This window comes from Ranitomeya variabilis, chromosome 5 (assembly GCF_051348905.1).
Source record: "Ranitomeya variabilis isolate aRanVar5 chromosome 5, aRanVar5.hap1, whole genome shotgun sequence".
Lineage (NCBI taxonomy): Eukaryota > Metazoa > Chordata > Amphibia > Anura > Dendrobatidae > Ranitomeya > Ranitomeya variabilis.
The window spans coordinates 498,379,657-498,396,800 of NC_135236.1; the positions used below are offsets into that span (position 1 = coordinate 498,379,657).

Here is a 17,144-nt window from a genome sequence, read left to right on the forward strand (position 1 = left end):
CCACGCATTTCACACTAGCTATTCTAGAGGGGTCTCACTGCTTATTCACAGGGATGTCAGATGGGAGGTCAGAGAGGCTAGAAGGGACACCGAAGGTCGTTTTGTCTTTGTACATGCTCTAATTAACTCTCGTGAATATGTTATACTGTGTGTTTACAACCCCCCTACGGCTAACGTCTCGGTCCTTCGGAGGGCACTGAGTTTTGCTCTAAGCTTCCCGGAAGCTAATGTTATTTGTATGGGGGACTTTAATCTAGTTACGGATAGTCGCCTGGATAGACTGAGACTGAGTGACGAGACGACTGGGGAGCCTCCATCACAGGCTCCTTCCCAATTGGCTTTGTTTATGGAGGGAAGTGGATGGCTGGATCTGTGGAGAGTGCGCCACCCCGGGATGAAGGGATATACCTGCCATTCATCTACCAGACGCACCCTCTCCCGCATAGACTACATATTTGGTTCCGAGAGGGTGGCAATATGGGTAGACAATATTGAACACGGTAATAGGGGAATATCTGACCATAGCCCAATTATCCTTAAACGTAAATTTGGACACTCCAATAATGGTATACTCTGGAAACTGAATCCGTTTTGGCTTAAATTACTGGATTCTAGTGATAGAACTGTTGATCAGCTAGAATGTTTTCTTGCATCTCACCCGGAGCCCCAGGACACTAATATATTTTGGGATGCTCTTAAGGCATATCTGCGGGGATGTCTGTCATCCACAATTTCCTATATAAAGAGGGTGACCTCAGGGGAGGATGACGAGGTGGAGCGGAAATTGAGAGACTCAGAATCTGCATATATTTCTGACCCTACTAATGGCAATAGACTTAAATGGTTATCTTCTCAGAGGCTATATGTCCAACATATGGACACTAAGTCCAAGCGTAAATTATTCTTTGCGCGTCAATCTTACTTTGAATTGGGCAACCAAGCTAGTAAATTTTTGGCCTTTTTGGTACGTCAACATAATATATCCAATACTATATTACAGATCCGAACATCTGACGGACTACTGGTGTCCTCAACCGAGGAGATACTCCATTGTTTTCATGAATATTATAAGTCACTATATTCATCCAAATGTGACTTTGATATCTCGGAAAACCTAAACTAAATATCGGATATAACGTTTCCCACACTAAGCCCAACACAGCGAGCCTATATGGACGCTAAGTTTACCTTGGAGGAGGTTGAATATGCTATGGCAGATATGGCTTCCGGAAAAGCTCCTGGTCCAGACGGGTTTCCCATTGAATTATATAAGAAATATCGGGGTACACTGGCGCCACTTTTGTTGAAAATATTTTGGGGGCTGTGGGAGGCAGGCTCTATGCCCGACACCTATTACGAGGCAAACATTATTGTACCTAAAAAAGAGGGAAAGGACCCTTTGGAATGTGGATCTTACCGTCCTATATCTTTGGTAAACGTGGACTATAAAATCTTTACTAAAATTCTAGCTACCAGACTAAACTCAATTGTACTAGACCTTATACATCCAGACCAAACAGGTTTCATGCCAGGTAAGAATACCTCTATTAATATTAGACGAGTTCAATCAGTAGTCCAATACAGTTCATTAGTATTAGATAACTCCTGGGCACTGGCATCGCTGGATGCGGCCAAGGCCTTTGATTCGCTCGAGTGGCCCTTCCTCTCAGCTTGTTTACAAAAATATGGCTTCGTAGAAAATTTTTTAAAATGGGTGGGTCTACTGTATATCAAACCTAGAGCCCGTCTAATTGTAAACGGCACAATCTCTGCACCCTTTTCACTACATCGAGGAACCCGCCAGGGGTGCCCCCTTTCCCCGACCCTCTTCGCTCTGGCGATAGAGGCATTGGCGATACGCGTGAGGTCCTCTCCAGATATTAAAGGTATAGACATAGCTGGCCGGGTGGATACCATCGGTCTGTATGCTGATGACATGGTGATCTTTATGGATAAAGCGGAAGAAACTCTGCAGCGGGTGATTGCCACATAGACGAATTTAGTAGATATTCAGGCCTGTACATAAATTGGGATAAATCAGCGTTGATGCCCCTCTCCCATACTCCAATGCTTCGCCTTGGGACCCTATCTCCCCTTCCCATTGTAACCAGTTTCAAATACCTAGGCATACATATTTCTCAACTTAGTAGGCTCGATTTACAACTCAATATATTTCCCCTGATAGAACTGGTTAAATCTAAATTTGCAGCTTGGTCTAAACTCCCTCTTTCGGTAGCTGGTCGTATTAATTTAATTAAAATGATACTACTCCCCAAACTCAGTTACTTCCTTCAGCACAGTGCGGTGCCGATTCTTAAATCCTTTTTTACCACTTTAAATTCTCAAACTACAACTTTCATATGGGGTGCTTCCAGACCCAAACTTAAACTGTCCACGCTGCAGAGGCCAAAACAGGGGGGTGGGGCGGCGTTGACGGATTTCTATTTCTATTATCTGGCAGGTCGGGCTAAGGCTCTCAATAAGTGGATGCCCGATAGGTCCCCTCCCAACTCTGAAAGTCACCTTTTTCAGTCGGCTCAAATTGCTTGTCCGTTACAATTTCTGGAAATGGAGAAAACTAATACCCCAAGTTTGCTACCTTTGCTTCGTTTGGCGCGATTGGTCTGGAGGCAAATTAAAAAAACTATTAAATTTACAGCCATTATAGAGGAGATGCCCCTGTGGAACAACGGATATTTTTCAGCATTATCTAATCACCCGTCCACTGACTTCTGGGTGGCGCATGGCATCTCCTCCATAGGTGATCTGTATAACGGGGGAATTTTTGTATCGTTTGAGCAATTGCAAGCTAAACACAGTATAACGAGGTCCCAATTTTTTAGATATTTACAATTGAGGTTCGCTATTCAATTGTATATGAGACACTCAGGTGCAGGTCGTGCTATTTCTTCTTTGCCCTTGATAGGAATCCTCAAATTTCAGGGCCATCAAGGTCTTATCTCCTCCCTCTACACTTATTTGCTATCTTCAGGAGCTACATCTACTCTTAATTTTATTAGGGGAAAATGGGAGGGACTCCTTTCTAATATACAGGAGGAGGACTGGGAGGACGTTCTTGAGTCTCCGATTAGGGTATCTCCATCGGTTAATAATAGGATGATCCAGTTATATATAATGCATCAAGCATATTTAACTCCGACACGGCTTTATAAAATGGGTCGATATCAAACGTCAGAGTGTCCGCGATGTCACTCATCGGATGCAGATTTTATCCACATGATATGGAGGTGCCCTATTACTTCTGACTATTGGAGGGAGGTGACATCCTTACTAACATCGCTGTTATCGCTTCCTGTTCCCCTTGATCCATTAATTTGTATATTTGGAGTGTGGGAGGAGGAGACCTGCAATCATTACACTGAGATCCTCTTGAAGGAAACCCTTTTTATGGCACGAAAGGCATTGGCACTGCGGTGGATGGGGAGCTCATGCCCCTCCCGGAGAACTTGGATCCACCTGGTAAATTCGATTATCCCATATGAGCGCACACTGTATCAGAATAGGGGGTGTCCGGAAAAGTTTGAAAAAATTTGGGGTAGATGGAATTCTTCTCATCTTACTCTGTAGTTACAACATGACTGGTTTTGGTGGTGGGTGGGGACATCGCATGGGCGACAGGCATGAGGTATTGCGGCGTATTAGTAGTTAGAATAGTGATAGGTACAATTTATGGCTTATATCTCTATATGTTACCAATAACTTAACGCCTTTACTTTAAAGTTTCAAAAGAGCGTTTGTCATAACTGAAACATTATCCTACTGTATGCTTGCCAATGGATGATTCAAATGTATTGTTTATTGTGTTCAAACTTTTGGAAACAAATGTATATGTAACATGATTCATTTTGTTATTAATAAACGAATTAAAAAAAAGTGTTTATTGCGCACTATGCCTGGCATCCTTTTCCCTCCCCATTCACATGAGGCTGTTTGGCATATAGAGAGGTAGAACATTCAGTGATAAGGATCATCCATATGCAGGTACAACTTGACATGGTTGGATGACTTTTGCCCAAACACGGGGGGACCTAGTGAATGACCTGCATAGAGCTGGGACCACCGTAACAAAGGCTACCATCAGTAACACACTAAGCAGCCAGGGACTCAGATCCTGCAGTGCCAGACATGTCCCCCTGCTTAAGCCAGTACATGTCCAGGCACGTCTGAAATTTGCTAGAGAGTATTTGGATTATCCAGAAGATTATTGGGATAATGTCGTATTGTCTGATGAAACCAAAGTAGAACTGTTTGGTAGAAACTCATTGTGTTTGGAGGAAGCAGAATGCTGAGTTGCATCCAAAGAACACTATACCTACTGTGAAGCATGGGGGTGGCAACATTATGCTTTGGGGCTGTTTCTCTGCAATGGGACCAGGATGACTGATCTGTGTACATGAAAGAATGAATGTGGTTATGTATTGTGAGATTTTGAGTACAAACCTCCTTCCATCAGCAAGGGCATTGAAGATTAAATGTGGATGGATTTTTCAGCATGATAATGATTCCAAGCACACCGCCAGGGCAACAAAGGAGTAAGAAGCATGTGGTTCTGGAGTGGCTTAGCCAGTCTCCAGATCTTAACACCATAGAAAACCTTTGGAGGGAGTTGAAAGTCCGTGTTGCCCAGCGACAGGCCCAACACATCACTGATCTAGAGGAGATCTGCATGGAGGAATAGGCCAACATACCACCAACCATGTGTGCCAACCATGTGAAGACTAAGGCTGCCATCACACTAGCAGTATTTGGTCAGTATTTTACATCAGTATTTGTAAGCCAAAACCAGGAGTGGGTGATAAATGCAGAAGTGGTGCATATGCTTCTGCTATACTTTTCCTGTATTTGTTCCACTCCTGGTTTTGGCTTACAAATACTGATGTAAAATACTGACTAAATACTGCTAGTGTGACGGCAGACTTACAGAAAACATTTGACCTCTGTCATTGCCAAAAAAGGATATATAACAAAATATTGAGATGAACTTTTGTTAATGACCAAATACTTATTTTCCACCATAATTTGCAAAATAAATCTTGCCAAATCAGTCAAGGTGATTTTCTGGATTTGTTTTCTCATTTTGACTATCTTAGTTGTGGTCTACCTATGATGTCATTGTCAATTACAGGCCTCTCTCATCTTTTTAAGTGGGAGAACTTGCACAATTGGTGGCTGAGAGACAGACATATCTTCTTTGCTTGGGGTACCAGAGGTGAAATTTAAATTTTTCTTCAGCCCTTCACTGCTCAGTGTAGGTATCAAAGTCATAAATACCTGCTTAAATCACCACTAAATTGAATAGATATGCGAGTGATAGAAAGATATTCTTTTAACAGGGAATGTGGTTGCTGCAGGCTCCCAATGTACCGGTAGCCCCAGGTTACTTGACTTTCATGCCCTACCTACATTTTTGCCTTGGCAACAAATTAGGTAACTGACAGCTAACAACAGCTATCTGATCTGATACGGATAATATTGACCACTAAATTTTATAATAGTTTTTATTCTTTTCTCCTGTGAGAAGTCAGACGAAAATAGATACGGTACTTCGTTTTACATTTATATGACGTAGGAAGGGTCTACTGAAAGAAAAGCTTGTGGTCAGTGATAAATAGGTCAGAAATTGATTTCTATAGAGTAATTTCACAATGTGATTACATGAGTGTCCAAGCATCTCTAAAAATAAGACTTACCAAGAGGATCTGCCTTCCCATCCTTGTCTGGGACAGTGAAGACTCCCACCACTTTATGCCCTTCTTTACGTAGATTACTGTACACTTCCTGGCCAAAGATGCTCTGACCAATAAGAGCTAATCGTAGTTTGTTCTTGTAGTATACCTGTAACACACAATGGCAATTGCAAGCAATTGTTTCTGTAATAAACAGCAATATACAAGAGCCACAGAAGAATGATTCAAAACTATACGACAATGAAAATTTCTGCATATACTCTACACTGGAGTGAGCCTGACGAAGACTTTGCACCAAGGTTAAAACACATTGCTCTGTGCTAAATAAACTATTATCATTATTACCACTATATATTCCACCACTCTGCTGATATGCAGCATAGCGTCAGCTACAGTGGTCTTCTCAGCATCCCCTACTGACAAGACTAAGGGTATGTTCCCACTGTCAGTAAAAACTGCGGGTTGGACGCTGCATACATACGCAGCGTCCAACCTGCAGCGACCAGATGTTAAAGCATAGTGGATGGGATTTCAAGAAATCCCATCTCCACTATGCATACATGGACGCCTCCGGCTTCCCTGTGGAGACGGACATGGGGAGCGTCTTTCCAGACCGCAACATGTCTATTTATTTTGCAGAGACGCTCAGTCTCCGCAAGATAAATGTCACCAGTCCAATGTATTGGACACGGTGATTCCGCACTGTTCAATGAATACATGCGGAATCACCTGCGTTCCAAAGCCGGCAGCGCTTTGGACGGAGCGGAATTGTGCTACATCCAAAGCGCTGCTGATTACTGACTGTGGGGATGTAGCCTAAGTGTTCTGATCCTCCTGGATATAGTGTCTATAGTGTCTATAGTTCTACTCTATTGTGGATGTCCCAGTATTTTGGAAGAGGCAGCAGTTTATGGAGAAGCTATACTCATTAACAAAAGAAAAAGAAAACAATGTAACGACCCTAAAAAAATAAGAACATTTAACACCGTGATGGACCAAATACTGTAGTTGGCTCCAGAATAACCAGAAACAAACTTAGTCTTTGTAGGTGTGCACTCACTGCAGTCAACGGTGAAGGAAATGATCAGTACTGACACTGTTGTAGGAAAGGGATTCAGAAAATTCTGATTTACGGACTTAGGCATTGATATTTTTCCTCTAGTGCACTAATGACTTATTGCTTTGTCCCAAGCGTTGACACTCAGTTTTCCACAAACCTTTATTGTACCGAGCCATAATATATAGAAATGCACAATTATACATCATCTATGGAAAATTGAATGACACCCATAGTACTTGATACTCATAAAGATAAATATGGTAGATCATTTTTAACCTTAGGGATTTAGGGCACACGCATGTATTACAATACAGTAAGAATATGGTGTTTTATCCAGATGCAAAACATACATCAACTGAGATCTGTATTACTGTATGTTTTCAGTTCTGCTCCATATGCATTCTGAAGGATGCTCTTACAGTATAAAATATATTGGTTTGTATCGATCAAAAGTTATTAAGTATTATTTTGGAGGTATTCATTTTTGATTTTAAGAAACGCTAATATTTCTTCCAATCTTTCTGCAATATGGTTACATACCTATGTTACCAAGTCATATCAACCTTTTACTATGTCACAAAATGTTATCACAGCTTATCCCAACCTGAAATGCCAAGTTTTAAAAACCAGTCTTCTGCTCTTCTGTTATGCCAACCTCAGCACAAAGAGCAACCTCCAGGTCTATAGAGCAAGCAATCACTATGTGCTAGATGGATCAAAACTTGCCTATCCTAACAATATACAGCATACGGATACCATCCCAGCCTAAGAAAACCTCTTAGAAAGAAAGTTGCTGGTAATCACAAGGTCACTCTTATTTACTTTAGATACTGGGAGTGGCTGTTTTACTGGCACGATACGATAGGGCACACCTGGGCATTCATATAACAGCAGTTTTTATTCCCGTAGGTAGCATATGTTATAAAGCGTAGTTGCACCTAAAAATAACAGGAAATAGAGATTGGTGTGTCATTAAATTGTGCAAATCCCCCATTTCAGGCAGCACCAAGGTGATAACAACAAGCAAAGTATAGCAAACAGAGCATTAAACTGTCATGGGGCACAACAAAGGAAATACAAAGAAACATACATTATCTTTGCATCCATTGTGTATATTAAATATCTATGAACTACCATAGAAAAAATGCGATCAAAGAACACCCAACAAGTTTCTATAATAAAAAATAGTATAAATACTTTATTAGAAATACATATAACACGATAACAGGGTGCACGCTGTGGACCAGGGTCGTTTTTTGTGCCTGCGCAGGTAATTATGCTTGAACTTTATAGCATTAACTGTTGGTTGGTTTTCTAAGATATGTTCCCTGATTGGGTATTCCTTCCTGCTATGGCCTTATCCAGGAGTCCTTTTGGACCATAGACACTAATGATCCCATTTTCCTGGTCCACATGCCTGTACCCCTGGCCGTTTCTTGGTGCACATTGTGACCTGAGTATTTCTTACCTCCCTCCCTGGCCTTGTTATCGTGTTATATGTATTTCTAATAAAGTATTTATACTATTTTTTATTATAGAAACTTGTTGGGTGTTCTTTGATCGCATTTTTTCTATGGTAGTTCATTGCTGAGTAGCGATTTTCCCACAGACATGTCTGTCATGGCCTTTTTCATATAATTTATAATTTATTATTATCTTTGTATGATCATTATATGGGCATGCTTCTCATGAAGTTGTGGTTCTTATATTAAATATCTAGTATACATATTTGCTTGTTTATAGTTAGAATATTTTTATGCTTTGGAAGACTACCTAGTTTTAGTATTTCACTTATGGCATCATAAGATTTCATGTCCCTTCCAGTTATATCTGTGGACGATACATTTAGTTTAAAAACATTCTTTACTGCTTAGACCCAAACCAGAAATGGTTGCAATGGTATTGACACAACAATGAGGGAAATTGAAGATAATTGGGCCAGAATACTGGCTTAATTTGTGCCAAAACTTGTCATATCTACCTGGCACCATAGTTATTAAATGGATAAGAATTTTTTTTCTGCCTCACTTGACAAGAGGGGTGGGGATTTAGGCGCCCAATTGTCCATATATTACAAGGGATTAGTACGATGTGAATAACTTTTATGCCCAATGATGACAAAAGTATTCTCAGAAGTGATACCTTTATTGGCTAACCAGAAAATAATACACGCTAGCAAACTTTCAGAGCACAGAGGCTCCTTCAGGCAGGATTACAAATGAATTAATAAGACAAGAGGACCAGTACTGGGGAATCTCCACTGAACTAAGCTGTGCCAGCAAATGACTGTTCTGCTTGGAACAGTGCATGTGTAAAACGCAGAACCAGAGCCATAGTCGTGGCTGAGATTAACTGATTACAAATGCTCTGGCCCCCAATTACATGTAAACAATGTCCCGTTTGCAGCATACCTTTTGCTTCACCCTCTGCACCATCTGGGTCCCATCGGGCTCGCTGTGGTTCCACTGCTTCCATTGAACAATAAGAGAGAGTCCTTTTCCAACTTACAATAAAACGAAGAACTTTACTATTAGATTGTCTCAGCACATTCCAGTCAGTTACAGCATTAGCATCAGGTTCCACGCAGTTCACGTTCTCCCCTTTCCCTACGCTTTCCTCTACTTCCTGCAGTACATTACAGGGACATACCGCCTCTTGCGATTATGCAGCATCCTCCCTGTGTGAGTTCAATACACCTGAGTGTTCCTCCGTCCGTTTCATCCCGGTATGAAAGGCGTCAGCCCAAGCCATGATCTGCTATGTGGCGAGCGACCTGTGTCCCTGTACTGGTTAAGGACCACTTCTTGACCCCTGTTCTGAACTGTGGTTGAAGTTATGGGGCTGTTCCTGTGCGGTCCCGGGCATTAAGCCCCACGGGACTATCTGGGCACAATGGCCCTCCTGAGCTGTTCAGCTCCCAGGCTCTAACTAACTCTAAAACAGGAAGACACTTTTACTTATCACAGACAGCCCCTCCTACATAACTATGTAAAATGTGGAGCCCCATCTAGTGTCCTATAACAGATTTTACACTTGCCCTATCCTACAATACACAACATTACATAGCAGCATAATAAATTTACACAATTAAAGGATTTACACATTTACAGTGCCTTGCAAAAGTATTCGGGCCCCTGGAACTTTTCAACCTTTTCCCACATATCCTGCTTCAAACATAAAGATACCAAATGTAAATTTTTGGTGAAGAATCAACAACAAGTGGAACACAATTGTGAAGTAGAATGAAATTTATTGGTTATTTTAAATTTTTGTGGAAATTCAAAAACTGAAAAGTGGGGCGTGCAATATTATTCGGCCCCTTTAACTTAATACTTTGTTGCGCCACCTTTTGCTGTGATTACAGATGCAAGTTGCTTGGGGTATGTCTCTATCAGTTTTGTACATCGAGAGACTAAAATTCTTGTCCATTCTTCCTTGGCAAACAGCTCGAGCTCAGTGAGGTTTGATGGAGATCATTTGTGAAGAGCAGTTTTCAGCTCTTTCCACAGATTCTCGATTGGATTGAAGTCTGGACTTTGACTTGGCCATTCTAACACCTGGATACGTTTATTTGTGAACCATTCCATTGTAGATTTTGCTTTATGTTTGGGATCATTGTCTTGTTGGAAGAAAAATCTCTGTCCCGGTCTCAGGTTTTTTGCAGACTTCAACAGGTTTTCTTCAAGAATGGTCCTGTATTTGGCTCCATCCATCTTCCCATCAATTTTACCCATCTTCCCTGTCCCTGCTGAAGAAAAGCAGGCCCAAACCATGATGCTGCCACCACCATGTTTGACAGTGGGCACGGTGTGTTCAGGGTGATGAGCTGTGTTGCCTTTATGCCAAACATATTGTTTAGCATTGTTGCCAAAACGTTCGAGTTTGGTTTCTTCTGACCAGAGCACATTCTTCCACATGTTTGGTGTGTCTCCCAGGTGGCTTGTTGCAAACTTTAAACGACACTTTTTATGGATATCTTTGAGAAATGGCTTTCTTCCTGCCACTCTTCCATAAAGGCCAGATTTGTGCAGTGTACTACTGATTGTTGTCCTATGGACAGACTGTCCCACGTCAGCTGTAGATCTTTGCAGTTCATCCAGAGTGTTCATGGGCCCCTTGGCTGCATCTCTGATCAATCTTCTCCTTGTTTGAGATGAAAGTTTAGAGGGACAGCTGGGTCTTGGTATATTTGCAGTGGTATGATACTCCTTCTATTTCAATATGATCGCTTGCACAGTACTCCTTGGGATGTTTAACGTTTTGGAAATCCTTTTGTATCCAAATCCGGCTTTAAATTTCTCCACAACAGTATCACGGACCTGCCTGTTGTGTTCCTTAGTCTCAGGGTTCTTTTTAAAGCACAGAGAGCATCACGAAGACCATCACAGAGCAGGTGCATTTATACGGAGACTTGATTACACACAGGTGGATTATATTTATCATCATTAGGCATTTAGGACAACATTGGATCATACAGAGATCCACAAAGAACTTCTGGAGTGAGTTTGCTGCACTGAAAGTAAAGGGGCCGAATAATATTGCACGCCCCACTTTTCAGTTTTTGAATTTCCACAAAAATTTAAAATAACTAATACATTTCATTCTACTTCACAATTGTGTTTCACTTGTTGATTCTTCACCCAAAATTTACATTTGGTATCTTTGTTTGAAGCATGATATGTGGGAAAAGGTTGAAAAGTTCCAGGGGGCCGAATACTTTCGCAAGGCACTGTAAAGGGGTAGGAATGCGACACCCCTTACACATGGCTCAGTGAATGCCCGGCCTGGAAGCTGTATGAGTAAAGCTGCTTTATCTTCTTAGCTGCAGGGAGGGCTGCCGTCAGGGCATTACTGCCCTGACTGGCGTATGGGGCCCGGTGGGCAGAGGGGGCCCGCATCGGGCCCCGTCTCATCTGCTCACTGGGCCCCTACCGGCAGGCTAAATCGGGCCCTTAGCAATGCTGCGGCAGTTTAACGCTATTGATGCGCGGGTGCCTGCACCCGCACGTCAATATATAACAGCCGCCAGCCAATCGGAGGCTGGCAGCTGATGTCAGCCGCAGCGCGCACGTTGCCGGTGTCTGATGTCAGTGTCAGTTGCCGGCAAGTGAGCGCTTCAGCTGAGTGGAGGGAGCTTCGCCTTAGCCACTGGAGCGTGGCCAGGTAAGAAGAATTTATTTTTTTATTATTGAGAGCGGCGATCCGAGGGGCCTGGGGCAGAATGCTGGAGCACACTGGGGGTAGAATGCTGGAGCACTGGGGGCAGAATGCTGGACAAACTGGGGGTAGAATGCTGGAGCACTGGGGGCAGAATGCTGGACACACTGGGGCAGAATGCTGGAGCACTATGGGCAGAATGCTGGACACACTGGGGGCAGAATGCTGGTGCACTGGGGGCAGAATGCTGGACACACTGGGGGCAGAATGCTGGACACACTGGGGGCAGAATGCTGGACACACTGGGGGCAGAATACTGGACACACTGGGGCAGAATACTGGACACACTGGTGGTAGAATGCTGGAGCACTTGGGGCAGAATGCTGGACACACTGGGGGCAGAATGCTGGACACACTGGGGCAGAATGCTGGACACACTGGGGGCAGAATGCTGGACACACTGGGGGCAGAATGCTGGACACACTGGGGGCAGAATGCTGGACACACTGGGGGCAGAATGCTGGACACACTGGGGGCAGGACTGGAGACATTGGGGGCAGAATGGAGATACGAGGCATGATTGGAGACACTGGGGCAGAATGAAAGACATGGGGGCAGGATTGGATCATGGGGCAGGATGGATATGATGGAGACAGATGGGGCAGGATGGGGAGATCATATGGGGCAGAATGGATACTCATGAGGGCAGGATGGGAGAACATATGGCTGAAGCCAGGAATGAGACACACTGGGGCTAGGATGGTGAATATCATTGCCATGGGGCTAATTAAGGAATATTATTACTGCAGTCATGTATTTATTTTATTTTTTGAGGATACTGTTTTAAATGGGGTGGTCCTGTTACTGTGTAGAGTGATACTATGTTGCCTTTTTTTCTTCATGTGGTGTAATGTAGAAGTTGGGAAAAATTAAGTAATGTGTTCTGCAAGAGGAGACGGAGATAACTGTGTTATTTCCTGTAGAGACGAGCCCTGGCTGGAAGAAGTGATGGCGGTCTGTGCTGGATGAAAGATGAAAAACAAAGATGAAGGACTTCACCTACAGACGTCACTGGTGAGTGTTACCTATACACTGACACTATACACTGTATACTATATACAGAGCTCCTGTGTATAATGTCACCAGTGATCACTGTATTACCTATACATTATATACAGAGCTCCTGTGTATAATATCACCAGGAATCACTGTATTACCTGTACACAAAACTGCATACTAAGTACAGATCTCCTGTGTATAATGGCACTTATAGTGATAGTATTGTGCTTTTTTTTATTACTGATCAGTATTTTAGTATTCAGTCACTATGTGGTGGTAATATGTGGTCTGGACATGGTGCTTCGGTATTTGTCCCTTGTATGTGCTATTTGGTCATGGTGTTGTATTTGTTCCCTGTATTTGATATTATTCGATCACTATCATTATGGTGGTAATATGGTGTCTGATCATGGTGTAGCGGGATTTGTTCTTTGTATGTGATATTATTGGTCATTTTAAAAATTGAAAAATAAATAAAAATATACCTAAATTGTATTGCATATTTTAACAAATATTTAATAGGTTACAGTAGAGTAGGGCCCGGCCAAAAGTGTCTACTGTGTTATGGCGGCTTAAAAAAATCTTTTGGCCGAATCAAAAGCTGCCGGCTATATGTGTGATCTGGTGATGGGAACTGTTAGGCTGAGTTCACATTGCGTTTACAGCAGCCCATTCAACACATACGGTAACGGGCTGCTGTAAATGCAAGTGCCGGTATGGCAGCACGCTAGCGCAGATAGAGCATCTGCTAGCTCTATCTGCGCTAGCAGTGATGGACCCGGAAATGCTGCAGCCCGCGTCTCAGGGTCCGTCACTCAATGACGGCACATCCCTAGGGATGCGTCCGACATAGGAATTAATGGCGGCCTTAACGGACTACGTTACACCGCGTTTATGCCGCGGTGTAACGTAGTCCGTCTAACGGACGCTCATAACGCAGTGTGAACCCAGCCTTAATGTGTGATAGGTGAGAAGTGGAGTTTTTCCAAGAGAGAGCGGTGGGACTGTGGACAGTTTGAGGGGTGGAGGCGGGGCTGGGGTGGAGCCTGGGCGGAGTCTCAAGGGGGCCCCAGAAATTTTGACAGTATGGGGCCCCGAAATTTCTAGTTGCAGCCCTGGCTGCAGGTGACAGAAAAGAGTGAACAGACATTACAGCATGAGAACACAAATTATTCTTTCTTTTAGGTAAAACATTGCTAAAAAAAGGAGGCAAAATGGTTTTTCCTCACAGAAAGAAACAGCTGTGATCCCTGGCTGTCCTGTCTGTATACTCTCTTTTGCTTCCTCCCCTGCCGAGGATATGTGCTATGATCAGACCATGTCCCTATACGGTCAGCAGTGGCACACTTATAAGATTATCTCAGCACAGGAACTTTAACACATCCCATTGTGTAACATTATTCCATGATCCAGTGATTAAATTTAAGGTTTGCTTGTGGGAAAATCCCTTTAACCCCTTTTCGACATTGGGCGTAATAGTACGCCAATGTTTGACTCCCTCTGTTTGATGTGGGCTGCGTCGCTGAGCCCGCACTTCTCTGAGCACATGACAGCTGATCTATACAGCTGACATGTACCTGCAGCAGCCGCGGGTGGAATCACTATCCACCCATGGCTGTTAACTAGTTAAATGCCGCTGTCAGTTTCTGCCAGCGGCATTTAACTCGCGCTTACCGGAAGCGTGCTGCTAATCCTGCCCATCGGTGACCCCGTCACATGATTGAGGGTCACCGATGGGTCGGCATTAGAGATGAGTGAACCCGAACAGTAAAGTTCAGCGTCCATACCGAACATCTACTGTTCGGGCACAGACACCGAACACGGACTTCATCAGGAAATCATTGCCGCCGGTCAGAGAGCCACAGTTCCCATGGTGCTAGCGGGGATCTCACCGAGGTCATGGCAGCTCAGCCCAGCTGGGAATGCAGCCTCAGTGATCGGAGGTAACCTCGATGACATCACCACCACATTTTTGCATATTTATTAGAAAAGAAAAACTGAAATATCACATGGTCATAAGTATATTCTGTCCCTTTGCTCAGACACTCATATTTAAGTCACATACTTTCATTTCCTTGTGATCCTCCTTGAGATGGTTCTACTCCTTCATTGGAGTCCAGCTGTGTTTAATTAAACTGATAGGACTTGATTTGGAAATGGAACACACCTGTCTATATAAGACCTCACAGCTCACAGTGCATGTCAGACCAAATGAGAATCTGAGAATCATGAGGTCAATGGAACTGGCCAAGGAGCTGAGAAACAGAATTGTGGCATGGCACAGATCTGGCCAAGGTTGCAAAATAATTTCTGCAGCACTCAAGGTTCTTAAGCGCACAGTGGCTGCCATAATCCTTACATGGAAGAAGTTTGGGACCACCACAAGTCTTCCTAAACCTGGCCATCTAGCCAAATTGAGCAATTGTGGGAGAAGAGCCTTGGTGAGACAGGTAAAGAAGAACCCCAAGATCACTGTGGCTGAGCTCCAGAGATGCAGTAGGGACGTGGGAGAAAGTTCCATAAAGTCAACTATCACTGCAGCCCTCCACCTGTCGGGCCTTTATAGCAGAGTGGCCCTACGGAGGCCTCTCCTCAGTGCAAGACATATAAAGGCACTGAGGCCTCTCCTCAGTGCATATGAAAGCCCGCATAGAGTTTGCCAAAAAAACACATGAAGAACTAAGATTCTCTTATCTGACGAGACAAAGATAGACCTTTTTGGTAATAATTCTAAGTGGTATGTGTCTGCCCAATACAATCCCAACAGTGAAACATGGTGGTGGCAGCATCATGCTATGGGGGTGTTTTTCAGCTGCAGGGACAGGACGACTGGTGGTTGAAGAAAACATGAATGCAGCCAAGTACAGAGATATTCTGGATGAAAACCTCTTCCAGAGTGCTCTGGACCTCAGACTTGGCTGAAGGTTTACCTTCCAACAAGACAATGACCAGAAGCACACAGCTAAAATAACAAATGAGTGGCTTCAGAACAACTCTGTGACCATTCTTGACTGGCCCAGCCAGAGCCCTGACCTAAACCAAATTGAGCATCTCTGGAGAGACCTGAAAATGGCTGTCCACCAACGTTCACCATCCAACCTGACGGAACTAGAGAGGATCTGCAAGGAAGGATGGCAGAGGATACCCAAATCCAGGTGTGAAAAACTTGTTGCATCATTCCCAAGAAGACTCATGGCTGTACTAGCTCAAAAGGGTGCTTCTACTCAATACTGAGCAAAGGGTCTGAATACTTATGATCATGTGATATTTCAGTTTTTCTTTTTTATAAATTTTGCAAAAATGTCTACATTTCTGCTTTTTTTCAGTCAAGATGGGGTGCAGAGTGTACATTAATGAGAAAAAATGAACTTTTTTGAATTTACCAAATGGCTGCAATGAAACAAAGAGTATAAAATTTAAAGGGGTCTGAATATTTTCCATACCCACTGTAACTATAGGATTAGAAATGGTTAGGTGTCTTATAGACACCTCTCCATTACTAAGCCGTGGACTTGATGTCACCTGACAATACAAAGGTGACATCAACCCCACAAATATGAGCTCCACTTGCCACAGCTACAGGGCAAGTAGAAAGCGCCAGAATTGGCGCATCTAATAGATGTGCCTTTTCTTGGCAGCTGCGGGCTGCTATTTTTAGGCTGTGGGGCATTTCCATGGCCCCTTACCAGCCTGAGAATACCAGCCCCCTGCTGCCTTCTTTAGCAAGGCTGGTTGTTAAAAATGGGGGGGAACCCATGCCGTTTTTTTTTTATTATTTATTTAAATAATTTAAAAATATGGCGTGGGGACCCCTCGATTCTTGATAAACAGCTTTACTGAAGCGGACAGCGAGGGTTACAGCCCCCAGCTGTGAGTTTTGCCTGGCTGGTTATCAAAAATACAGGGGAACCCATGCCATTTTTTTTTTAAATTATTTATTTACAGTGCAGGCGCCGGCTAATGAATACATCCATCAGGCACACCTGCTCTCGCTGTTATTAGCGGCAGCAAGTGTCAGATGATGGGAGCTGTAGTCCCATCCGCTGACACCAGTGACTAGAGGTAAATTTTATACCTCCGATCACAGCTGAGCGCTCACACTGTGATCATCACTTGTGTGTAGCAGAGGCGATTGAAGTACTGCAGCTTCTAGTCTCCCA

General features: G+C 43.4%; 1 protein-coding gene across 1 annotated transcript in view; it reads right to left on the reverse strand.

The window, feature by feature from the left end:
* Positions 1-17,144, reverse strand: part of ALDH1L2 (aldehyde dehydrogenase 1 family member L2) — a 93,549-nt gene that overhangs the window by 68,799 nt on the left and 7,606 nt on the right. The window contains exon 2 of the mRNA XM_077265670.1: positions 5,712-5,856. Coding sequence (XP_077121785.1) covers positions 5,712-5,856 — 145 coding nt within the window. The remainder of the gene's footprint in view (positions 1-5,711; positions 5,857-17,144) is intronic.